At 40.6% G+C, this 27,861-nt stretch overlaps 1 protein-coding gene across 1 annotated transcript in view; it reads right to left on the minus strand.

Moving 5' to 3' along the window:
* The window catches only part of DOCK8 (dedicator of cytokinesis 8), a 198,287-nt gene that overhangs the window by 137,641 nt on the left and 32,785 nt on the right, over window positions 1–27,861 (minus strand). The window contains exons 2-3 of the mRNA XM_081102903.1: window positions 16,657–16,762; window positions 2,563–2,738 (exon numbers count right to left, since the gene is read on the minus strand). Coding sequence (XP_080959029.1) covers window positions 2,563–2,738; window positions 16,657–16,762 — 282 coding nt within the window. The remainder of the gene's footprint in view (window positions 1–2,562; window positions 2,739–16,656; window positions 16,763–27,861) is intronic.

Raw genomic sequence — 27,861 nt, forward strand, 5'->3', positions numbered from 1 at the left:
TGTTACAGAGAATTGTATGTTCAACCGTACTTATCCCTAAAGGCATTCTGACACAAGACAGGTAGAACTAGCTGTAATCACATACAAAACAAGGAAAAATAAGTATAAGTACCATTTTTTCAGAGGGGTAACTTGGCCATAGTTTTTTGTTCACGTGTAACCTTGTTAGAACATGCATGTCTTTCTTTTTGAAAGCCATGGAGAACAGCGTTCTTATACTTTGAGAAGCTGACAGGAAAAAGGAGACATATGTACTACGTACTATCTGTAATACTTTAAACAATAAAATAAAATTTAAAAAATAAAAAGTAAAAAAAGAAGTTGACAGACACTGGCTTTGGTTGGTGATCATTGATTGGGGTGGGTCTTGCACGTCATGAGAGACACTCTTCAAATGCTCCAGAGTCTTGAAATCAGAAATAATTAATTTCCCACAGCAACAAAGTTGTTTTGCTATTTCCCCCAATGTTTTGGTATTAGAGATAAGTAAGTCCAAGTACTGCAAGTTTTAATTTTCTTGTTTGTAAAAAGGAGATAGGAACAGTACTTACTGTGTAGGCTTGCTGTTAGTATCAGATGAAGTATTCTAAACATTAGCCACGTGGTCCCTGGGCTCTGTGTGTCTATATCTAAGCCCTACCCCTTATCAGCTATGTGACCTTGGGCCAGTCACTCAACCCTTCTGTGCCTCAGTTTCTTCGCCTTAAATTGGTGATATTAATAGTGGAGCGTGTCCTTTAGAGAGCTGTGATGAAGTTTAAATAAGTTAGCATGTGAAGTGCTTAGAAGAGTGTCTAGCACATAAGACCTACAGATGATAGTTCATACTTAAGTACCATTTACTATGCATTAGGCACTGATGTAATCACCTTAAAGGTAGTAATTCAGTTAATTTTCTATCAGCCCCCACAGGACAGGTGCTATCATTATTCTCATTTTGCAGAAAAATGAGGTGAGAAGGATCTGGCTTAAAGTCGCCCAGGAGGTGGTAGAGCAGGGGCCAGAACCCAGGCAGCTCACCTTTGGAGTGCAGGCTTATAATGACCACCGATCACTGTTCAACACAAAGTTTCTGGGCTAGGCACAGGGGGCTCAACAGGATCCGCTGTTGACTCTGGTGATGACCATGGTACCTTGTTGGGCTTTAATGACACAGAATACTCCGGGGCAAGGATTTAAATGGTACCGGTTGTATTCAAGTCATCAGACAGTGTTAGCTATAAATTTCAGTAACAAGGTAGTATTACACTAAAAAATAAGGCTAAGAAAAATATTACCTCCTCTATCAAATCTCAAGAAATAAAAATCCGCCTACCTCTAAAGTATTATAAACAGGCTCTTCCAAGATCCTAACTCACTTGAAGATAATTAACCATAAATTTTACACAAAGAAATCAAATTAAATGATTCTCCTAAGAGTAAAAATAATAGACACTACCTACGTTAAAGACAAACCTGAATAGATGGACTGATCCTTAGGGGAAAATGTTTCCAAAGGATCACGGAGTTTTTATTTTGTGGGAAGTGAGTATTTTCAAAACATTAAGAACTGAGCATGTGGTCAGCTCTGTGCGAATGAGAACTAGCTAAACAACAGAGCAAAGGGTAAAAAATACCATGCCACTGTTCACTGTCATCCAACTTCCTTAAACTGTAATAAAATGAAATCCAAACTAGAATCAGAATAGCCCAGAGTAATGAGGGCAGGGGCCATGTTTCATGATCTTCTTTCTGGGACTTTTTGGGGAAGAGGAGGAGGCTGAAAATGTCCAGGAGGATATGAATGTTAACTTTGTTTTGAAAATGAATGCAAATCAAAGTTCATCCAAAATCTCCAAAGAGACATTGCTTTTGACACTACAGAAGTAACGAGTTTCATTTAGATATAATTCCATTGTTTGATAACAAGATCTAACGCCCATACCTATAAACACATAGACTAACCCACTGTGGAAACTCAAGCACTAAACAGCTATTCACATATTCACTCAACAGAGCTTTCTCCATTGCTTTTCCACTTGACAAAAGTTTCTTCAAGGGAAGGGAAATTTGCCTTATTCATCTTTTTATCCCACTGCCCAACACATAGATGCTCAACAAATGTGGGTCCAACTTATGTTTATAACTTGATCCAGTCATTAACCAATTAAAATGCTTCTGAATGGAGGTTTAAAAAAATTTATGAAAAATCTTGACATATTTACAAATGGAGAAACTGAGGCTTCCTGAGGTCACATGACCCGCCCAAGGTCACTGAGCTGACACCCAGGCAGTCTGACTCCAGATCCTGCACTCCTCACCTCTGATGGAGCATTCTGTTTTGTCCCACTGCACCCCTTCCACTGGCTTAGCTCCCACTGACTTTTCAAAGCCTCTGGTCAAACCAACTCAAAACCTGTCTACATGCAGGTCTTTGGGTTATCGTAGTCATCCTGCACATCTCAACAGAGCTGAGTAATTTAGTTTATTTTTAAAAGAAGTCCAAAATTAGAGCACCTTTCCCCTTACCAAGAACAGGCCAGACAGTCACAATCCCATGCACAGTTTAAGAAAACGATTTACCCTTCCTCCGGCAAAGAGGGCTGCAAAGTCCGACATTCCTTCGGCGTGAACACCACGTCCAAGTTGTCTTCCGTGAAGTCTCCCAACTCCTGGGCCAGCTCCACATCCAGGTTGTTAAGGTGTGTCATCAGAAGTCCTTCGAAGTCCACCGGCTCCACTGGGTCATAAAACTGAGGCTGCAGGGGCAGGGAAAAAGAAAAGGTGGTTCCCTCTCGGTTTTCAGATAGAAGCACTAAGGCGACAGTAGGTGTTGGTCCCCCTACCCCTTTCTACTCAGTACAAGTGCTCTACTCTTAGCTCAGAGGAGCTGTCACACACAGAGGCAGCGATATGGAAAAGAAACGCAGCTCGGAAAGTCGAGTCAGAACACGGTGAGTAATTAAAATCATACCCCAAGGCAGAATTTTTCTCTGCTTAATTGCACCTTGATGAGAAATCCTGAGGAGATCCAAAATGAGATCATAAGGCTTTGCTGCATTTTTACAATTTCTCCTGCAAACACTCTCTGAGGCCATACAGTGAAGTAGAAAAGAGGCAATTTTCCAGAAATGCAGGCAAACTCAACAACATTCCTTTGACTATTTCAGCATGGTGTTTTCCTTTGGCCTGGGTTATCCACGACATGGGTTCTTGAAACCCTGCACTCGCAATCACGGCCCACAGCGAACCAGACTGGAGGCTGAAACATTCCCAAGGCAGTGACTTCCAGACGCTGCTGGGCTGACTGTGCTGGTTTGCCTGCTGTTGAATGAGCAAAACTACGGGCAATGGGCTGAGGTTTCATATATCTACTGTACTTGCTTTAAAATGATGGCGTTTTTGCTCTTCACTCATGTCTTTCCACAGGGGAGAGGATAAAAGAAGTGATAGAAGTGGTGGTAATAAAAAAATAATTTTCTTTAGTTGATAAAATAAAAAGTTGGCAATTCAACAAATATATATTCTTGTCTGTGAAGTCCAAAGACTTAGGAACCACTGCCTTAAGGGAGTAAAAGAATCACTTAGATCAGTAGATTTGTGTAATAATAATAATAATAATACAATAGCAGCTCTATGGTGTTCATTTATGGCAGACTATTTGGAGTCATCTGCCCAGGGAAGTACTGTTCTCTACCTCTGACCCCCTCTCTGTAGACGAACAAAACAAACACCCCAGATTCTTGACTTGTACTGCCTCGATATGAAACAGGGACAGATCCAAAGGAAGTGCTAATAAAACCGGTTTTTCATCGCCCTGAAACTGTCCATCAGACTAGATGTATGGGTTCCAAGCTGGAGAGGAGGAACAGAGTGTTATTGAAGAGGCAAAAAGAAACAAGGTAAGAGAATGTAAATGGGTCTTGCCCTGTCCCTCCCCACCCCTGTTGTCCCTGTTGGTGGGGGAGACATGAATAACATGTTGGGGAGTGAGGACAAAGCTGAGAATTGAGCAGCTTTTTGCCCTCCTTTTTGTCTGAGATGCTTCAAGGTGGAGGACTTCACAATGCCAGAAGGGGCAGAAGGGGCAGCAGAGAAGGCGACAGACATCCTTCAATAGGACAACAGAGCGAAGACTCTCTCCCTAGCTCCCCCTGGCTCTCATGTGGTGTGAGAGAGGACAAGGAAGTTTCTTTTTTTTTTTTTAGGTTCTTTTTTATTTTTTTATTTTATTTTATTGCTTAAAGTATTACAAAGGGTATTACATATGTGTCCATTTCCCCCCCCCCCCGCCCTAGACAGTCCCCTAGCCTCCCCTATCTCCCAGTGTCTTATGTCCATTGGTTATGCTCATATGCATGCATACAAGTCCTTTGGTTGATCTCTTACCCCCCTACCTCCTGCCCCCCAACCCTCCCCGGCCTTCCCGCTGCAGTTTGACAATCTGTTTGAGGCAGCTCTGCCTCTGTATCTATTCTTGTTCAAAAGTTTATAATGGTCTCTATTATCCATGAATGAGTGATATCATGTGGTATTTTTCCATCATTGACTGGCTTATTTCACTTAGCATAAAGGAAGTTTGTCTTGCTTCTATCTGGAAGGGACTTTGGAGGTCAGCGAAGGAGACAACCATAGTCCTTATAGGCTGCCTCTCAAAATGAAGCAACAGGGACCAGCAGGGCGCAGGGAGCCAATCAGCAGCCTATGCAGGAGCCAGGTGGGGACAGAGTTTGCAGAAAAACATTGTTGACCTCAGCCAGAGGGAACCACAGGCATCATCTATGCACGCAACAAAAAAGCCTACTGCAAACCTACGTAAGACCAACCTCAATAGGGAAAGTGAACTTTCCCACTCCTCACCACAACCAGCAGACTTATATTTGAAGTGAAGAAATTAGACTTATATTTGAAGTGAAGAAAACTGCATTTATTGCACAGCCAACCTTATTAGTGTAAAGTTTATACCTATTCAACTAACAATTATTGAGCGCTAACTATGTGTCAAAAAATAGGGCTAGGTCATTATTTACATTATCCCATTTAATTCTCACTAGAACTCTATAAGGTACACACTTTTATTATTCCCATTTTACAGATGAGGACAGTAAAGGCTAGAGATGTAATAATTTGCACATGGTTACACATGGAAGTAGCCCATCTGCAATTCAAACCTAGGCAGGTTCATGTTCTTAACCACTATAATTTTATTTTCTCTTGCGGGCTTCTCAGGAAATGTGTATTTCCAGAAATAATTAAAACACAAGGCAATAGTGTGTTTGGGAGTAAAAAATATACATTTACTACTACCCACAAGCCCATTCGGAGTTTCTCATGAGAATGGCTGCTTAAAATAAACAAGAGTAAGTTAATTAATTAAAGAAGTAATAAATGTAAATTTAATACAAAGAATATCAATTACTCAAGCAGAGGCACTGTAAATATATACTTAGAATTATAGTGAAGCACAATTTGAAGCCATGTGATTCTAGCACTAATACCTAGTAAGCAGAAGCTTCCATAGAGAATGGCATTTGTGTGCAATCATCAAAGAGAAAAAAATTCAGTGTCATATCCCTGAAATTCAAAGCCACATCTGATGAAAACCTGGCTGAGAGCAGCTCCTATTATCTCTAAGAACCAAGGAGAAAGGGTGGCTGAGTCCCTTATTCTGGAATTATCTGCTGAGCATCTACTGAACACAAGCCACTGGGTTAGGCATCAGGGACACAGAAGAAGAGTACAGGGAGATCCTCTCATGCATGTTTCCGTCGCTCTTTAGTCAACAACCATAAGGTGGTACCATTTGTCACATTTGCACGTATAAATCACTATATTTGAAGGGAAAAGCTAATATAAAAAATAAAAGTATCACCATTGAGCACTACTTGTGTGGAAATATGCCCAGTGCTATATGCACAACTGATCATAAAGTCATAACCTCCTGAGGTCTGAATAGGTTTCACGACTAAATAGACTGTAAACACAAACCATAATGATAGTACTATTGAGTATGGTTCCAGTACTGCACACAAGCTGGTATTTAAGTCTCCTCTACCCTTTCCATACTGAAACTAACAAGGGAGGAAGCTGTTCATTCTAAATGTACATGATGCACTCCCCCCACCCCTCACTTTTCCAACCCAAAATTAAGAAATCAATATTCTAAACATTTTGCTGGTTTCCCTCTTAAGGCCTTCTTCTTTTTTTGGCATCTTAAGGAGTTGTTCTTCCTGTTTTCTCAACCATCCGATCATACACTCAGTGGGAGGAGGTCCAAACTGTCTCTCTGCAGCTCTATTTCCATGCTTTTTTTCATAACTGATTACATTCAATTTGAACTTTGCAGAGTAAGACAATCACTTACCAGTATTTACATTTTTAGTTTTTGACATCTTTATGGGCTCAAAATGCTCTGGTCCCTCTCCACTTCTACCTCCAATTGTGGCTTCAGCTGACATCAGTAACAACAAGGCTCATGATTAGAGGAAGCCTGATTGACAAGGTATGGGCAGCTACGCACCCATGCAGCTCCCTCCTTGGCTGATTTCTGTGTATAAGATGCCCCTCGATTTCCAGTCTAATGATGTTAGAAAAAAATAGCATCTTATACACGGAAAAATGTGATAAGTATTTTGTTTCTTCTGCTTATTGAGCTATGTATGGCCTCCTAAGTCAGTGGACACCCAAGACTAGTTTAAATGTTAGAATCCAAAGTAATTTCAAAGTCATCTTATACCATGCATGATCATATTGTGTCTATCATTTGTTAAAATGATATAAGAAAAAACCCCAAATAATCATAATAAAAACAAAACACCCTCTAAAAATGAAAATAATTAAGAATACAAATGATCCTAAATCAGGCTTTATCTATAGCAATGGCTTTCTGCTGTGTCAACTTGGCTAGGCTGAATTACATTCCCCGAATTCCCTTCCTAGTATGCTGCCAGACAGGGTGAGCTACAAGAGTTTCCTCTTGCCAGGGATGGAGGACGGAAGGGAGGCTGCAGCTATTTGTAGCATACACACACCTTCTACTGATACAATCGACCTGTGCTGCCGTGAAAGAATATTACCAAAGTAATTACAGTCCCTAATCAGTTGACCCTAAGTTAATAAAAATGGAGATTTTCCTGGGTGGTCTAAATGCATTGGATACTTTTTCAAAGTGGGTGGTGGCCCTCTCAAAGTTCAGCTCACGCCCTGCAGCTTCAGCTTTCTGGTGATCTTGCCTTCCTGACAATCCTGGGAAATTAGCCACCAGTGTAACCAATTCCCCGTAATCAATTCTTTAATATACATACATATGCAGCTCCTACTGGGTCCACTGCTCTGGCCGAACCTGGATTAATACACCTACTTCCATTCCTTCAACAAATACTCACTGGGATCCTACAGCAGTCCTACACTAGCCTGAGAGGACAAAGTCACTGCCCTGAAGCAATTTTCAATACTTCTCTTGTGCCAAGTTTCTTTCCAGCTACTTTTTTCAGAGGCCTGGTCATCAGAATACAAGATATACACACAAAAAATGTTAAATACCTTACAAGTTTAAATTCACAGCTATTTAAGGAAGTTTGAGCTTTTCCTTGCCCTCTAATGCACAGCAAAGGCTAGCTGGCCTTCTTTATGTCCTCTTTTGAAAAGTATCTATTTAGATCCATTGCCCATTTTTTGATTGGGTTGTTTACCTTCCTTTTGTTAAGTTGTATGAGTTCCCTGTAAATGTTGGAGATTAAACCCTTATCGGTGATAACATTGGCAAATATGTTCTCCCATGCAGTGGGCTTTCTTGTTGTTTTGTTGATGGTTTCTTTTGCTGTGCAGAAGCTTTTTATTTTGCTGTAGTCCCATTTATTTATTTTCTCTTTAATTTCCATTGGCAAACTGCGGCTCGCAAGCCACATGCAGCTTTTTGGCCCCTTGAGTGTGGCTCTTCCTAAGCCTTAGGAGTACCCTAATTAAGTTAATAACAATGTACCTACCTATATAGTTTAAGTTTAAAAAAATTGGCTCTCGAAAGAAATTTCAATCGTTGTACTGTTGATATTTGGCTCTGTTGACTGATGAGTTTGCCGACCACTGCCCTAGGAGCTATATCAGTGAAGATATTGCTTTGGCATATGTCTGAGATTTTGCTGCCTGTGGATTCCTCTAATATTTTTATGGTTTCCCATCTTATGTTTAAGTCCTTTATCCATTTTGAGTTTATTTTTGTGTATGGTGTAAGTTGGTGGTCTAGTTTCATTGTTTTGCATGTATCTGTCCAATTTTCCCAACACCATTTATTGAAGAGACTGTCTTGACTCCATTGTATGTTCTTGCCTCCTTTGTCAAATATTATTTGAGCACAGTGGTTTGGGTCGATTTCTGGGTTCTCTATTTTATTCCATTGGTCTATATGTCTGTTCTTGTACCAGTACCAGGCAGTTTTGAGAACAGTGGCTTTGTAATACAGATTGATATCTGGTATTGAGATCCCTCTTACTTTGTTCTTCTTTCTCAGGATTGCTGCAGCTATTCGGGGTCTTTTTATTTTTATTTTATCAAAACGACAATACGGTACCATCTCACACCTATCAGAATGGCTATCATCAACAAATCAACAAATGACAAGTGCTGGCGAGGATGTGGAGAAAAAGGAACCCTCGTCGTGCACTGCTGGTGGGAATGCAGACTGGTGCAGCCACTATGGAGAACAGTATGGAGTTTCCTCAAAAAACTAAAAACGGAAATCCCCCTTGACCCAGTGATCCCACTTCTAGGAATATATCCCAAGAAACCAGAAACATCAATCAGAAAGGATATATGCACCCCTGTGTTCACAGCAGCACAATTTACCATAGCTAAGATCTGGAAACAGCCTAAGTGCCCATCAGCAGATGAGTGGATTAAAAAACAGTGGTACATCTACACAATGGAATACTACACTTCGGTAAACAAGATGGAATTCTTATCATTTGCAACAGCATGGATGGAACTGGAGAGCATCATGCTAAGCGAAATAAGCCAGGCAGAGAAAGATAAATATCACACGATCTCACTCATTTGTGGAATATAATGAACAACATAAACTGATGAACAAAAACAAATCCAGAGACAGAGAAGCATCAATCAGACCCTCAAACCTCAGAGGGAAGGTAGGGGAGGGTGGGGGTTAGAGGGAGAGATGAACCAAAGGATTTGCATGCATGTATATAAACCTAACCAATGGACACAGACACCGGGGCGGGGGGGGTGAGGGCATGAGTTGGAGGGTGGGGGGCACTGGGGGGATAAAGACACATATGTAATATCTTAATCAATAAAGAGAGAAACAAAAAAAAAAGAAAAACAGAGGCTAAATGTCTTGACTCAAATCACAGGAGTAATCACAGAGGACCCGGGTCCCTTGCTTTAGCACTGGGGAGGCCTCTGGTGCTCTGTGTGGGCTGGAGGAGAAATGATGTCTTCAGGTACACTGGCTATTTATACCCTCATGAAGGTTTATCTTCATGGAGGGTGTTCTCAAATCAGGCAAGTTGTGTCAGTTACCTGAGCCCTAGCCGGTTTGACTAAGTGGATAAAGTGTTGGCTCATGTGCTGAAGGGTCACAGGTTTGATTCCGGTCAAGGGCATGTATCTTGGTTGCAGGCTTGATCCCCAACCTTCTCTCTTTCTGTCTCTCCCCATCCCTTCCACTCTCTCTAAAAAATCAATGGAAAAATATCTTCGGGTGAGGATTAACAACAACAAAAAGTCACCAGAGACCTCGATATTGCCAAATTTAAAGGTCCTGGTTTCTCTACACTACTGGACACAGTTAATCAGTCCCTCTTTCTTGTAATACTTGTCCTAGTGTGTCTCAGCTTCTAAAAGTCCATGTACCAGGAAACCACTCAGTCCCAAGCAAATTGAGACGATTAGTCACTCTCCCTTTGAGACACTTTTTCTAGGTTCTCCTCCCCATACACAGTGCCTTAAGGTTCAGTTCTAAAAACATCTTCTCTTCTCAATCTGTATTCATGCCCAGATGATCTCATCTACTCCCATGGCTCTAAATACCTTTTTTGGTTTTTATATTACAAATTTATATCTGCAGCTTCAACCTTTGGCTTGAAATCCAGGTTAACTTTTCTGATTATATCTCAACATCACCACTTGGTGATCTAATAGGCCTATCAAACATAACAAATTTAAAACAAACTTTTAATTTCCCTGCCAATCTGCTTTCCTATATCTTCCAAGTCTTCTCATCTCAGCAAGTGGCAATTCCATTCCACAGGCTGTTGAGGGCAAAAGCTTTGGAGTCAATGTTGATTTTTCTCTTTATCTTACACCTTATGTATTATCCATCAGAAAATCCTGTCCACTTTACTTCTGATATATATATATATATATCTAGGATCCAACCACTTCTCACCTTCTCTACTCCCACCACCCTATTCCAAAGCACCACCATTACTTTCCTGAGTTATTGTAACAACTTCACCCAGCCCAGTCTATTCTCCCTGTGACAGCCAGAATAATCCTTATATAAAAAACCCTATAAGCAATCTTTATAAAAATTATGATTGTGCCTGGCTGATGCTCAATGCTTTCAGCGACTTCATTTTTTAAAAATTTATCTTTACTGTTGACAGTATTACAGATGTCCTCTTTTCCCCCCCATTGACTCCCTCCACCCCCTCCCCAAGCTTTCCCTTCACTGTTATCTGTCCATGGGCTATGATATATGCATATAAGTTCATTGGTTAATCTCTTCCCACTTGCCCCTTCCCTCTGAAATACATCAGTCTGTCGCATGCTTCATTGTCTCTGGATCTAATTTGTTCATCAGTTTACTTTGTTCATTAGATTTCATATATAAGTAAGATCATGTGATACTTGTCTTTCTTTGATTGTCTTATTTTGCTTAGCTTAATACTCTCCAGGTCCCTCCACGCTGTCTCAAACAGTGACTTCATCTTAACCAAGGGAAGAACCCAAGTTCTTCCATGGTCTCTGAGGCCTATGACCCAGCCCTGCTTTCTTTATGATCTCATCTCCTACTGCCTACTCTGTTTATCTCGCTCTCTGCTTCCTTTCTGTTTCTGGAGTAGGCCACATACTCTTGCCTTGGGGACTTTGCTCCTTCTGACTAAAAGACTTTTCCTTCAGATATCTGTCAAGTTCATTCAGAATCCTTCCCAAGTGTCTCCTTTCTAGACAGAGGCCTTCACAGACCACCAAATAGGCTCTCTTCTGTGTCACTCTCTCTCCCTTTTCGTGTTTCATTCTTCAAATCATTAAAACCCCCTTGATTTGGTCTACATTCACTTTTTTTGTCTATGTCTCCCATTCTAGAATGTAAGTTCCAAGAGGCTAGACCTTTTGCTATATTCACCACTGTATCCCCAGCTCCTAGACCAGCTCCTGCCATGAGCTGAATGAATGAATGAGTGAGTGAATGCTTAAGACAATCCTTTCAACTCTATACCATATTTAAGTAAAAAGATCTGAAGACATGTTCTTCTGGCTTCAGTAATTTCAAAGTACAACATCTTAGACTAACTACTTCCCTGCTTCCACCAATGACAATCTTCCCCTGATGCCACCAAGTGGAAGATGCTGACATGCCATCGTAGGCAACCATCTATTTTACCAAGGCGGATTTGATTCCACTGCTTTAAACAGTGACAGTAATGAAACTCTTGCTCTGCATGCAGGGCCCCACTCTTTCATTCTATCTTCCATGTGAATTTGCATGAACACTATATACCATACTGAGATCTTCATTTTCTATCATGTCCCCTCCATGAAATCAATGAAACCTAAGAACAGCCCAACCGCTTGAAAAATGAAGCACACATGAGCAATGGCACAAGAAAAATAATAAAAGGCCATATTTATCAAGCGTTCAGCCTTAGTAGTAAAAGAAAAAGGTTGCTTTATTGTTCAGAAGTTTAAACACATAATAAAAATGAATGCTTTTTCAGGTATGAGACTTTTTTTTCCTATATAAGTGTTATACAGGTGTTGGCAAAAGTAGATGTATAGTTGTATTAGAAACAGAGTTAATAAAGCTACTGCAATGATAACCTGCATGTCTTTTTTTATACGAACAACTTTAAGCCAACTTTTGCCCACCCCTGTGTACAAACATGTCATGTAACCATGGTGTTTGGTACATATCCAGGATGTGGCTTTTTACATACTTTTCTTCACCCAAGGACATTATGGTTCAGCTGGTTCATTCCATTTCACTTCAAAATTTTCTATTCTCATTTTTTAAAAATAGGATTTTCTCTCTATAAAAATGTAGGTGAAGATCATTAACACCATGATAGTGTCTCTGATCTTTCTTTATACCTTAGGGCATAGATCCAACCCTTTCCTCTCTTGCATATTTTACTCCCCTTTCTACTTTGAATAACTAAAAAATAATTTTAGTATTTTACAGTTTCATTTTAATAAATACATCAAATATAGAGTTGTTGACATCAGAGAGTGTCTGGCCAACCTGTTCACATGGCTGTGGCAATGCAGAATGCCACGGCCAATGAGCGATGCTACACTAAGGCCACTCCCTCTGGCCCTGGGCACAAAGGACTCTGACAGGAGTGTCAGATAGGCCCAGAACAACTCTATCATCATGTCTAAGCAACCAACTCCAAATGGTGGTTCCTCTTCATATTCAAATATAAAATTTTAAAAAATATTTTATTGACTTTGAAATTCTTGTATTCAAAATTATCACAGCTAACATCGACAATTAGAGTTTAAAAACACAAACCTGACTAAACAAAAAAAGAAATCAAACACACCCTTCCTCTCACTTGACTTATCAGATTTATGACAGAAGCCACTATCCTTTTTTTCTTTTTAGATTTTTTTTTCATTGATCCTCAGAGAGAGAGAGCAAGCGAGAGGGAGAGAGAGAAACTTTGATGCTGGAGCAAAACATCGATCAGCTGACTCCTGCCTCCCAACTCCCACCTGGGATAAAGCCAGGCATGTGCTCTGACAGAGAATTGAACAGCAACCCTCGTTGCAAGGGACAACACTCAACCGACTATCTTTATATAAGGATATATCCATACGGATAGTATGTGGTTCTTGCTGACCATACTCTCTAAAACTCAGAACAAGTAGGACAACAAAAGAAACTTCACTTTATGTTCTTCCTCCTGTTTGGAATACTCCTACTATGTAATTTTTTAAACGAGACCACATGTTAAAGTCCCAGGCAACTTTAAAATACCTAGGCCAGTGGTCGGCAAACTGCGGCTCACGAGCCACATGCGGCTCTTTGGCCCCTTGAGTGTGGCTCTTCCTAAGCCTTAGGAGTACCCTAATTAAGTTAATAACAATGTACCTACCTATATAGTTTAAGTTTAAAAAATTTGGCTCTCCAAAGAAATTTCAATCATTGTACTGTTGATATTTGGGTCTGTTGACTAATGAGTTTGCTGACCACTGACCTAGAACCATCCCTTGGGATTTTTATTTACTCATTCCATGGTGGGCCTGGCCACAGGTGTTTCTAAAGGTCCCTGGGATTCTGATGGGCAGCCAGGGCTGAGAACCTTCCTCTAAGTCTCCTCACCTTCCCATCAAGCCTTTACCTCCTATTATGTCATGGATTTTTCTCTCTTCTGAGCACCTACCACACTCAAAGCCAGTAGGGATTTCCTATATTATCTCAAATAGATCATAAAGCCCAGTTTAGAGGCAAAACAATCTCCTATTGATCTTCTTCTTTTAATCTCCTAGTGTCTCCACAGTGCCAAACACATTGACAGTAATAGTCACTATTTACACAGCATCTATTATGTCATTTATGTTAACCCTAATGGGCAGCATTATTATGCCAATATTGCAAATGAGGAAACTGAAGCCTTCACAGAGGTTAACTTACCCCAAATTATACACCAATTACATGACAGTTATACGTCACCCCAGATCCATGCGACTCCAAGTTATTTCCTCTTGCAAAACAACAAACTTATAATTGATTGAGTTTTAAATAACCTTGACCAGTAAAATACTTTAAAAAATTAAACAACCATTTGTTTTGGCACGTGGAGTTGTTGAAATGTTGGTTTATATAAACAAATGTAAGAGAAACAAAGGTCAAAATGCACTCATTCTTACTTTTCAATTGTCTAAAATTATACAATGGACAGTCTATGGCTTCTCGCTTAGGAGCAGCTTCTTAAAGCTACTTCCGGTTGAGAGTCTTTAGATGACGAACTACTTCTCTGCCTCCCCAGAAATGAATCTTGCTGAAATGTCCCAGTGTCTTCCCATGAAATGAAATCATTCTTGAAGGGAAAGGGAAATCACCATGTATGCTGACTTCTGTTGGAGGAACCTTCATTTGGGAAGATGACTCAAGGGGAAGAACGGTCACTCATTCTGACATTACAACGGGACAAGCAGGTAAACATCAGGGTGATTTCCTAAGCAGGCCGTGCTTTTTTTTTTTTTTTTTTTTTTAGTGGATATCAAATTGGGGCTGGTGCTTCCCTCATACCTCCTGCTTTGCTGTCAGTTAATAGGAGGCACAGGGGTAACAGACTGTGCAGAAGCAGAAGCAGAGATCTGGGAAAAGATCATCAGAAAACTAAACTGGAGTTACCCGGAGTAGTGTATTTTAAAGGCTATTCATTTGCAAACGGAAAAAGGAATAAATTGAGGCACACATGATTCTTGTATAGTTAAAGATGTGTGCTACTTCTTCGGTATCTTCTCTTAGAAAACGGATCGTTAAGCCACGTGTTAACTCGGCTGCCCAGCTAATGAAGTTAATTCATCAACATTTACTTCCATAAAACCAAAAAGCACCTGCAGTCATGAAGCAATTGTTTCCTTTGAGACTTTATATTTATAAACGACTTCTCCTGAAGAAATGTGAGGCTGCAGCATTAGAGTCAAAGCTGGCCTGCAGAGAAGGGGTTAAAGCCTGCTGGCTGAACTTCCTCAAAGCCTCTTCGCAGTGATGTCCACGCTTTCTCAAGACAGCCACTGCAGAGCGCTGAGGTCTTAATTTACAAAGAAGCAAAGCACCCAACCCCACCTCCCCACCTAGTTTAAGATAGAAAAGTGTATCCTGTCACTTTTTAACCAAATGTTTAATACTTTGGAGTAAGATTTTAATCAGAAATTGCATAATAATTTTCAGGGGTTTTCAATAAAATATATATTAGCACCAAATTAATTTGTCTTGGTTCACAGTTCACCTGATATATCTGAAAGCATGAACATTATGCACCTGATGTGCTTTTATTATAATCCGCGATTTTGAAACAGATAGGAAAAGTACAAATAAAAACAGCAGTCTAGCAAGCCACCCAAGTCCTAAGTAGTTTTTTGGAAGACATGTCCTCACAAATGACCTTTTGCAGTCTATTTTTCAGTAGGACTATTTCATCAGTGACACAACACACAAGTTACCCCTCTGAAATAACCACCAATCACTCCAGTAAACATACCTTTAAGGACACACAGTGAGTCGCGTGTAAATTGTTACAGGAGACAAGATGGCAGCCACAGGAAACTGAGTGGAAGGTTACAAAATTTCTAAGAGCAGAAGTGGTTTTGAAGTAATAAGTGAGCAACAAAAAATAAACCTAACCTCCGCAGGCTAACCGCCAGAACAAGCAAAAAAGTGCACTGCGCTGCCCGCGCCTGAGGAAGTGAGGCCAGGGGAGGCTGCAGCTCTCACAGAGGAAGTGAGGCTCCTTCGGGTTTGACAAACCATCTCACTTAAGTCAGATGCATCCGACTTAGCACACGTCTGGCATTTAGTCCTCAAATAATAGAACACACTTAGGCACGCTCAACCATTGGTGTGAAACATGCAGGCAACCTTCAACTTAGAAGGGGGAGTGTTTGGTTTTTTAAAAAATATATTTTTTAGGTGTTTTTGTTTTGTTTTCCAATTACAGTTAACTTTCAATATGATGTTGCATTGGTTTCAGGTGTATAGCAGAGTGGTTAGACAATCATATACTTTTTCAAAGTGCCCCACCCCTGAGATTTCCAGTACCAACCAGGCACCATATGTAGGGAGAGTGTGTGTGTTTAAAATGGGGGTTTGAATTGATTCCAATTATATGAAGTTCCAGATAAGGCAACATTATGAAGACGGAAGTGGATCAGTGATGGCCTAGGGCTGGAACTGAGGTCTGGGAGAGGAGACAGACGGAAAAGGGGCCATGATGGGGACTCTTGATTGAGTAGAGGTTAAATAACAATAAACTGGCCAAATTCATCAAACTGTACATTAAAAATGAGTGAATTCTATTGTATGTAAATTACACTTCCAAGAAAACGATTTTAAAAAACTAAGGTTTGTAACTTGGCTTTTCAGGTTTTGGAATACATTTCCCCCCAATAAAAGCATGTTATGAACAGTAGCAAGCTTCCAAGGCTAATCCTCTGCCTCCCTACAATATGAATTATAATGTGGGTGAAATCACATAGCCTGGAAGTCCACTAAGTCCAGGGACGTCAGAACCACAACCCATTTTGCACCGTAAGCCCTACTTGAGGGAGGAAGAGAGGGAAATAGTCAGATGTTAAAAATTAGGCACTGGTGGTTGGAAGTAGAAGGTAGCAGTGGGGAGACCTAAGGAGAGGCGAGGCAGAAAGCCTTCGCTGGGCGCTTCTGCGCGTGACCATCCTCTAAGCAAAGCTGTAGCTCATACTTACTAGTTGAAGAGAGGGGAAGCCAGCAGAGGTGCTTATGCTTTGTCGATGGTACTGGCCAAGGTTTGGTGGGAGAGTAAACTGTTTCCTTATTTCCGCTGAAGAATACCTTGGGTTAAAATAGAAAAATCTAAATGAAGTGATTATTTTTTTAAATCATCACAGTTATAGATACAATCTTTGATGGCATGCTATAAAATTTCTGCGTTGGCTGGGCAACCGGCAGAACTGACTACAATGTCCACAGCGGCCCGTGGGTGGACTTCTGTGTGACAATATATACCAATGATGGCGAACCTATGACACGCGTGTCAGAGGTGGCACGCGAACTCATTTTTTTTGGTTGATTTTTCTTTGTTAAATGGCATTTAAATATATAAAATAAACATCAAAAATATAAGTCTTTGTTTTACTATGGTTGCAAATATCAAAAAAATTCTATATGTGACACGGCACCAGAGTTAAGTTAGGGTTTTTCAAAATGCTGACACGCCGAGCTCAAAAGGTTCGCCATCACTGATATATACCCTTGAGTTCACAGAGGCCAGGACGCCCACCATCGTGGCTTCTGCCCAGGACTGGAAGGATGACAGCAGTAGGAGGAAGATGAGCTTGAAGCCCGAGGAAAGGGTGCAGGGCACGCGGCTCCTTCCCAGGCCATTCAGAGGCGTCGGCTCCCTGTGAGGACATCTGTCTCTGACCAGAGTCCTTTAAACCCCCAGCTGTTGTTTTGATCCGGTCATTCTCCTTTATAGCAGTGAAACCCTTCTGGTCGCCTTCTGCTGTAACAGAAAACGCTAGAGAACTGTGATATGAACATTTCTACCTCCCGAGGCACCTGAGGTGGTGTCTGAAATCCCGAGGACTGCCTATTTTCCACACTGCTCCTAGTGCAAGATCCTTCCAGTCACCCATCCTGACATTGCCGAGCACTCAGTCAGCATCCCTGGTGGCCGGATGGAGCACATGAGAGTTGTTCTCTATTGTCCACACAACCTGCTGGCATGAGCCTGCCGAGCAGTGAGATGCTGGCTTAGGGGCAGGTTGACATTTGGGCATTTGTTCGTCATTTGTTTGGAGCTCAGAACACATGTTCTCAGGAAATCAGTTGGTGGTGGTTGGATTCTGGGGCTCGCTCACAGGCATGTACTTAAACCACGAGGCCACCACAGACTATAACTAGAAACTAACAGACTATTGAGGATCGATGAGATCATGTATTTGAAAATGCTGTGTTTCAAATAGGAATATGTACATTTAAAATTGTATCATTTTGAAATATTATGAATAAAGCTTAATATGTGTTCTTCACTATGATATGTGGTAGGGCATAGCACAGGTTTCTGACATCATTAGTGAGGTTTCTGACAAGGTCTCTGTGGCTCCCAACCTTGGCAATGCAGTTCACCCAGAGAAGCAGGAAACGTGTTCTGGTCCCACCCGTGGCACCCAGTCTCCCACCTCAAAAGTACTTCAATTTCCTTTCAGGATTTGCACACTCCTGGTGTACATTGTCTAGTCCTAGTCATAACTACAAACCCAAGGGGTGGGCACATTACCCAACACGGGACATTACCCAACATAGGACAATGGTCTCTGCTTCCCCATGCTCTGAATGATGAACGGATACAAGAAGGAAGAAAATGGCTGGGGCACACTCATGGCAGTGGAGGTCCCTTCCATTCTGATGGGATGATGTGTGAAACCCAAGAGGAAGTTACAGCCGCTCATATTCCTTGCCCTTTTTAATTTCTTGAAACATATTTATTTTTATAAAAGTATAAGAAGAATACTAAGATAAGGAGTAAGTATTCTATTAGCTATCAGGGACGTGCAAGTCAAAACCACAGGAGATGCCACTTCACAACCACTATGATGGCTATGACAAAAGGGATGGGCAAGAACAAATGTTGGTGAGGATATGGAGAAACTGACGCCCTCGTACATTGTGGGTGAGGATGTAAAATGGGGAAGCTGCTTTGGAAACCAGTTGGGCAGTTGCTCAAAAAGTTAAACAGTTCTCCTACATCTCAGCACTCCTAGGCATATATCCAAGAAACCTGAAAACATTCTTCCACACGGAAACATATACATGTTTTATTAGTCATTCATAGTAGCCCAAAGTGGAAACAACCCATCATCTTATGAATGGACAAACAAAATGTGGTCTATCAGACAATGAAGTATTATTCAGCAATAAAAAAGGGGGAGAACCTGATATATACGACAACACGGATGAACCCTGAAAAAATTATGCAAAGTGAAAGAAGCTAAACCAAAAGATCACATATTATATGATTCTTTATATGAAATGTCCAGAATAAGCCCTAGTTGCCTAGGGCTGGGAGGGTTGGAGGCAAATAGAGAGTGACTTCTAATGGAACTGAGGTTTCTTTGTGGGGGGGGGGGGATATAGAATGTTCTAAAATTGACTGTGGTTATGGATGCCAACTCTGTGAATATAATAAAATCCACTGAATTATACATGCTAAATGGGTGAATTGTGTGGTGTGTGAATTATTTCCAAATAAAGCAGATAGATAGGTAGGCACAGATTGATAAAGATAGAGACATAAATGTGTCTGTGTGTGTAAGCATTCTATGGAAACAAGAGTGAAAGCAAGAAATGTCCAATTTAGCATGACAGCCGGGAATAAAGGAAAAGTACAGATTTTGGTCCCAAGTGCTCAAGAGGTTGATTTTCATTACAAGTTGGACAGTCACCAATTTCTAAAAAGATCAACAGATTAGACCACTGTCCAAAACAAAAGGCCCGTCTTACATAAATAACATTCTATCTTGTGTTTGGCACCACAGAAACCCACACCAGCATGGCAAGCATTTATTTGCTTACACAGAAGATGACCACAGTCACAGAATGCTGAGACAACGAGCAAAGGCACTATTTTATATCCGAGTCGACTTTCCACAGACGGGACTGACTGCTCCTGCGACTTGTCTCCAGGTCCTCCCCGCAGGACCTCTCAAATAGCCCAGGTGAGTGTCCTGGCCATTCTAAAGTCCTTCCTGTCGTAGACCAGGGGGTCTCCTTGAAATGGGGATATCTGGAAATGCTCAGGAAAGGAAGTGGCAATGTGTGAGGATATCATGGAACAGCAGGGGGGATAGGTTTTTGCATTCATTTTGAGGTGAAATCTGTTATCCTAAGCCAAAGCCCCAGGGCTTTTTGTCATCGTGAAATTATAATGTTCCTGCTCTCCAATCTTCCTGAAACAGAGTGAGCTGGCACTTCTGCGGCAGCCCTTCACCTGCGTTTTCTAATTCAGATCTATACAACTGCTCCTCCCTAACAGGTGGAGCCTGGCCAGTACCTAAGGGTCCTATTTCTACAGAATCAATTCTACAAAAGGTTGTTATGCCGGTCCCTCCAAAACTGTCAATAGGAGGTGAATTGTTTGTCCTTAAAATGAAAACAGTTAATTATCCCACATGGAAAAGAATTGCCTCGCATCACTTAAAGAACTTCAAAATAAAATATTTCTGGAGAGGCCCTATGCTCACATTAAACGAGCAAAAATAGGCTGGAATGATGAAATTACATACTGGTCAGGCTGTGGGAAAAGCAGCATGGCCCACACCCTGTGGGTTGTATACGGGTTCCGTGTCTCCAGAAAGCAATACTATAATATGCAATAAGAGCTATAAAACTGTCATTACTCTTCCTTCTAAGTCTTTCACTTTGGAGAATATGCACAATGGAATTCATACAAACAAAAACATAATTTGAGCAGAAATGAGCATAAGAACTCTGCATATGGTAGCAAATCTTTGAAAATGACTAAAACAGCCAACGCTGGCAGAACACTAAGTAAATAATAGAATAAAATAGATGAAATAGGATTTCACCTTTTAAAATAACCAAAAAATACGAATTAGGTGGACCCGTGGACATGTGCATACAAAATAAACTACAAGTAAAAAGTAGTAGGTGGAACTGAATAGATATACTTTTTTCAAGGATGAGAAATGCTTTTGGATAGTTATATAAAGGCAGTTTAATAACTACCCATTCAGTTCTTTTTCCTGCAAAGTTGCTTAAGTTCATAATTTTAAAAAATGCATACATATAGTTAGGTGCAGGCACACATGTACCAGTTGAGACTTTTTAAAACATGTAAACATCAGCCATTAGGTTTACTAATATGGAGCTTCATTCTCAAAAGAGCACCTAGCACCTCAGTGTCTAAAGCAACTCTCTTCTCTAGGCCAGCCCCAGTGAGAGGGAAAGCCTGCCTACACAAGCAAGAGAACCCAGCCAGGGCAAGAGCTCATGCAGGCTGTCCACGCAGGCATTGCGTGGGCGTTTTATTTCCTTTGCATTTAAGTCTCAAACCAAATCCAACATATCTAATGTAATTTTCATGATGCTAGATTATATTATGATAATATTTCCCTGATGAACTAAGATACTCTTCTTCTAATTACTCAGAATGCTGTACACATATTATCTTTATTTTTACTAATTTAATTGGGAAGATGCCTTGGAGTTTGTTTAAAATGTTGACACAGTAAAACCTCGATATAATGGACTAAGTCAGGAGAGGGGGTGTCTGTTAAAGCCGAAAACCCATTATATAATAAAGTAGGTTTTCCAAATGCATTTGTTAAAAAATTGACAAATTAGTTTACCTGTTTTTACTTATGTAGACACATTTGTGTGATTAAAATTGAGTATGTATGAAAAGTTTAATTTCACAGAAAAGTCTTCTATATGTATTACTGTGACTTGAAATTTATACTGAATAGGACTGGTAAATGCGTGCATTCACCAGTCACTTAGAGTAAACAAATACACATGGCTGGGCGTGGCTTAGGTCACCTGGGAACATCCCAGGCAGGTATGACAATGGCTGCAGAAACCAATTACCACACAATGCGGTGTGATCAGCATTCCCCGAACACTGTTTATGAACAGTGACTCTTGGATTTAAATGTGTAGACTATACTTGTAGATATGTGATATTTATTTATGTCAGTGAAATTACTACAGTGTTTTTCCCCCAACATATGGCCCATTCGCTAAAATTTATTAAAAATAACAGTGAGTGCAAAACAAAAAAACTCTGTTAATTTAATTATAAGCAAATCTTGGTTAAAAGCATTTTAAAATTAACAGGGTGTTATTGTTCACATATGAAACATGGACTGGAAATTTTGTCTGCTAAATCTGAAGTTCGTTCAGTCGACGTCCGCAAAATTGAGGGTTTACTGTACCTCTATTCAGTAGTCAAAATGGTGGAAGGGGGTGGATAGTGAAGCTCTATGGGTTTATTTAGATGACAGATAATCGGGATATATAAGTACCAGCGGAACTAATGAGAGGGCAGAGCTTGTCAAGTGTGGCCTACGGACCATTTGCATCAAAGTCATCAGCTTCTTAATAAAAATGCAGATTCCTCAACATTACCCCAATCCTGAACCAGCATCTCTGTGGTGTGGTCTGGAAACTCCGGGTGACTTATACGTCCAATAAAGTATAACATTCACTGATAGTGCAAGACTATGAGAGTATAGTTGGTTCATTCATTCATTCGTAAAACATGGAGGGCACACAAAACGCCCAGCTCTTTGCCAAGTGCTAGGATTGAAGTTCAAGAAGATACTATTGCTGCTCCTGGAAGCTCAGTCCAGTGGGTGGGAAGGAGGAAGACAGATGGTGAATTGAACACAGTTATAACACAATATACTAAGTATTATAATGTAGGAATGTGCAGTGCCTTTTAAGTTATGAGGAGGAAGTTACTAATTCAGGCCAGGAATGCTTAGGAGGCTTCTGGGATAAGAAGACTTTTGAACCATATTTTGAAGGAAAAAAAAATGAGAAGGAGCCAACCTGATGGAAAAGCAGACAATGCATTTCAAGCATTAAAAAAAAACAAAAAACATTTCTTAACATCTAGACATTAGGTTTCCATACTCCTTCTTTAAGTATTTTAACCACCTGGCTGCCCCAAGTCTTTACAACAGAGATAGGGAAAAGAGCAAAGAAAAAGAAGGAGAATTAGTCCTGAGCTCTGACAGTTGCCAGCTATTTGAATTCAGTACATTCGTTAACCAGGCTGCATCTTAGTTTCATTACATGTAACTGGGCTACATGACCTCCTGGATGGGCAGCCTTCCAGCTCTAACTGGCAAAGATGCTCAAGAATCTCCAGGCGGAACAATCAGCAGCATGATCTACACCAGCAGCTGTGCTAGGAAACCAAGCACCGGAAGGCTTCGCTCTGGCTTTCATCTCTGAGAGAAAATTCTCTCGCTATGCTGGTATGGTCAGCAGCCAATGTGGCTGGAAGGATTATAAAGCTGATTGAAGAGAAAAACCTTTGTCTTTAAGTATTTAAAGAAGTTTAGGGTTTTCCTGAATCTGACATGTATTAAATAACAGTGAAAGGGGTAGAATAAAGAAAAGCAAACATATAATTTACTCTTAGTAACTAATACCTGACTATAAAACACTCAACAAATACAAAGTATAAAGTACATAGCTAGTAATAAATAATAATTATGGACATTTGTGGGTGGCATATGTAGCCACAAACACATGGTATAATTGAACCTTCAAAATAGCCATTGTTCAAGACTAGAAATGATTCAGATCAAGTAAGCCGTGAAAGAATATTACCCCCAAACTTCCTGAATTATAGTTAGGGCAGTGTAGTATTTAAAAAAATAATAATGATTTTAAAATTTGTTGTATGTAGCTCTGAATGATGTCAATAGCACTGGGTTGGGTCACAGTGTATGTCATGTATAAGGTCCAGAAACACAGGCGAGTAGTTCCTGGAGTTGACCACATAGAAATGATCTAAGGCTTTGTTTGAGGTGTATCCTCAGATACTTGTAGTAAAGTACACCTGTACATTTAAAAGGCTATGAAATGAATTTCCAAAGCAAATTTTAAATATGTATTATGTATCTATATAAAACTCTAATATGCAAATCGACTGAACAGTGGACCAACCGGCGGAATGACCGGTCGCCATGATGCGCACTGACCACCAGGGGGCAGACGCTCAACGCAGGAGCTGCCCCCAGCCCACAGGCCCCGACCAGCGGTGGTGGGGGTGGGGGGCTGGCAAGCAGGTGGCACCAGGCCAGCCAAGGCAGGTGTGAGTGGGGGCCCCGATCACCCCGCTGGTAGCCCTACAGATCAGCCCTGATCGCCGGCCAGGCCTAGGGACCCTATCTGTGCACGAATTTCGTGCACCGGGCCCCTAGTATATAATATTATATGATGCATATTATATCTATTCACATATATATATCTCTATCCTTGCATATAAATACATGCATACATGTTTTGAGCAATGAAGTCTCTTTTAAATCCTCACCTGAAGACATGCTCAGAGAGAGAGAGAGAGAGAGAGAGAGAGAGAGAGAGAGAGAGAGAGAGAAACATTGATGTGAGAGAAACATCAATCAATTGCCTTCAATGCCCTAACCAGGCACTGAACCTGAAATCCAGGTACATGCCCTGATCGGGAATCCAACCTGCAGCCTTTCCGTGCACGGGAAGACACTCCAACCAACTGAGCCACTCCAACAAGGGGAGCAAAGAAGTTTTGAATGAATTCCTCAGAAGTTTGCCAGCCTGAGGCTTCGTAATAGATATTTCAGCTTGAGATTGTCTTATATTTTCCATCCCTTCTCGTAAAGAGACACGCCATACATGTACAACTTCTATAAAGATGATTTGACAGGTGGAAACATGATTACAAAGAGACATGTGCTCCTGATAAACAAGCTGGAGAATTTACGTTTCTTCCTCACGTGGGAGGAATCCCAAATCTCTTTCACTTGGAAAATTCCTCTGAACACAGAAGCGTTTTTATTAGATGACTTAAGTGTTGGCAGGGTCCCACAGCAAGCCTAGAGGAGGATTACTCAATGTCTTCATGCCTCTGTAAGGCACCCACTCTTCCCGGTCCTTACTTATCATGATGTAAGTTAGTTTCTCTCCTGACATCATCACCATCCACTGATGTGGCAGCATAATCACCTAAAACAGTGGTTCTCAACCTTGGCTGCACATTAGAATCACCTGGGAATCTTTTTAAAGTCCTGATTTCTGGGTCTCATCCTCTGGAAATTCTGTTTCTTTGTTACTAATGTTGTGGCCCCAACCCATAACGAAGAAACAGAATTTCCGGAGGATGAGGCCCAGAAATCAGGATTTAAAAAAGATTCCCAGGTGATTCTAATGTGCAGCCAAGGTTGAGAACCACTGACCTAAAAGAACACCTGTAAATGTCAAGTGCTTTTTGTTTTAACTGTTTAAAGAAAAAAGGGTTTCTTCAGAAAAATGTGTTGAGAATAAAGAAACGGCACTAACATATGTAAACTGAAGTCCCAAATGAGGAGAGACAAAACAGGAACAGAAGGAATACTTAAAGAAATATTGTTGACAAAAAAATACCAAAGATGCAGATTCATAAAGCTCTACAAATGCCCTTCAGAATCTATATAGAAAATCAACCTAGACACATCACAGTAAAACAGAAAGAGAAAATTTAAATGTTCTTTAAAAAATCTGTGGGAAAGACACATTACCTTCAAAGACACATTAGAGACATATTACTTCAAAGTGTAATAATAAGACTAATAAGTGATTTCACATTTAAAAAGGTGAAATCCAAAAACCAATACAATGACATCTTTAAACTGCTGAAAGAAAACTACCAATCTAGACTTTTCCACCCAGTGCAAATACCCTTCATTAGTAAAGGATAAACGCTTCATCAGATAAACAAAGGGGAGAGAATTTATTACAAGCAGAGCCATACTAAAAGAATAGTAAAGAGATTTTTTCAGGCAGAAGACAATGATCCCAGAAGGAAGCACAGAGTGCTGAAAACAATGAAATATGCCAACAGGGTAAGTACATAAGTAAATCTCAGTGACAGTGACTATACAAAGTAATAATAATAATGCAGAGTTTAAAATATACATCAACAACACAAAAGCTGAGAGGGGTAAACGGAGTTCAGATGTTCTAAAGTTCTTACACTGTTTCAGAAATGGTAAAAGTACCAATTAATATTACAACTCTAGTAAGTTGATTATGTATTGTTGTAATCTCTATAGAAACAATAGACAGATTGAAAAAAAAACATGGTAAGATTATATGTTTAAATTGAAATTTAGCAGTGATCATATTAAAGTGCACTAGGCCCCTAGTATTAAATATAAACACATAAATTCTCCAATAAGGGAAAAATCACCAAATTACATTAAAAAACTTTGCTATTTACTGGAGACATACTTTACTTAATAACAGATTGCCCATGTTTTTGGCTATCCTATCTAATAAAGATGGAATATGCAAATTGACTGTGACCTCACAACAAAATGGAGGCACCCACAGCCAATAAGGAGGGAATATGCAAATTGATGTGGCAAAGATGAGGTGGGAGGCAGCGGCCAGAGCCGGGAAGCTGGTGCCAGCAGCCAGGGGAAGGAAGGCCTATTCTTGCAGGAATCTTCCTGCATTGGGCCTCTAGTTACAAATAAAGCTGCTATAAAACAGTCCTGTGCAAGTCTTTATATGGACATATTCTCTCATTTCTCTTGGGTAAATGCCTAGATAAACTGTTTACAAAGTGGTGAAAAAAGTTATGCAAAAACGACCAAAAGAAAGATGGTGAGCTCTAGTAACACCAGGCAAAAAGGACTTTGTGAGAGATCTCTAGCTCTCCAGCTGTGGTTTCTCACCCATCTCCCTAGCAACCCACCATGTAGATGGCTGCACAATGGTGTGGTTAGAACCTGTGGTCTTGGAGCAAAACCACACAACCTAGCTAAAGAGCAAATAAACCAACCTCTCAAAACAAACGATCATCCGCATGTTTTGGCTTTGACTCCTCTTTGACGAGTTCAATCTCTGAGGAAAACGCAGGTCATAAGAGCTCTCAACAAGCTGACCAAGATCTTGAAAGCAGCATCTTGAACCACAGAAGAATTTGTGGAATGAAATTTACCAATCTCATGAAATGAAAATAGGTGTGCCTCTGGATGTCGAGGAAAACCTTCCCAATGATTAGGATTGCGGAAGATTCGAATAGCGTTTCAGTGGGAACAGGAAACCATGCTAGTATTCACTGAGTGCTTACACTGCTCCGGCCCGTGCTGAGCATCTGATGTGCACCATTTCACTGAATCCTCACAGCAACACTATGGACCAAGTTTATCTTCCCCATTTGACAAAGGCAAAACTCAGGGCTGGAAGTGTCTGGAGCCAGGATTTGAACCCAAGCTATCTGACTTCAAAGACCATGTTCTTAGTCACTATGATTATATAAACTTAAAAAATTGTATTTAAATCTAAGCACACTATTAAAAATCTATAGAAGGGAAACCACTAGAACAGTGGTTCTCAACCTTCCTAATGCCGCGACCCTTTAATACAGTTCCTCATGCTGTGGTGACCCCCAATTTCATTGTTACAAATTGAACGTAATTAAAGCATAGTGATTAATCACAAAAACAATATGTAATTATATATGTGTCTTCGGATGGTCTTAGGCGACCCCTGTGAAAGGGTCGTTCGACCCCCAAGTTGAGAACCACTGCACTAGAAGAATACTATTCACAGTTATGTTAGAGAGGCAGGGTAAGTGTGTGTGTGTGTGTGTGTGTGTGTGTGTGTGTGTGTGTGTTTCCTATTCTCTTTTCTTTCTCCAAATGGTGCTGTGGTTGCCATAATTTTATGACAGAAATCATGTGCACACACACACACACACACACACACATATTTTAACCTACAATGCTGTCCGCTTTCTGAGTAACGTAAATTCTTCTGTTGAGACACAGGAATGAGCTTGAACATCCTAAGAGTCACTTGAGGGCTCCTTTCAACACTACTATTTTGTTTCCAAGTCTCTTCCTGGGATTTCTAAATAAAACTGTGTTCTCAGCATACTTTGAGCTCTTGTACCCACTTCCTGATCTACCTGGGCTCAATTAAACTCAACAAACTTTGCTGGGTGCTACTGATGAAGAGCACCTTGTTTCTCTACTCTGGTTTGTGATTTATCTAAGTTATGTGCCCTGGGCTGGCCAGCTCCTTGGCCACTTAGAGGCCACAAGCTGTATTTTCATCGAGGGCCATACAATGGGGTTATTTGTTTTCAGATGCGCTGACCATAGCAGCGAGTTAGCAGCATTTACGTGTCTTGGTGAGGTGGCTTC

Source organism: Myotis nattereri, assembly GCF_964212035.1.
Source record: "Myotis nattereri genome assembly, chromosome: 12".
NCBI lineage: Eukaryota > Metazoa > Chordata > Mammalia > Chiroptera > Vespertilionidae > Myotis > Myotis nattereri.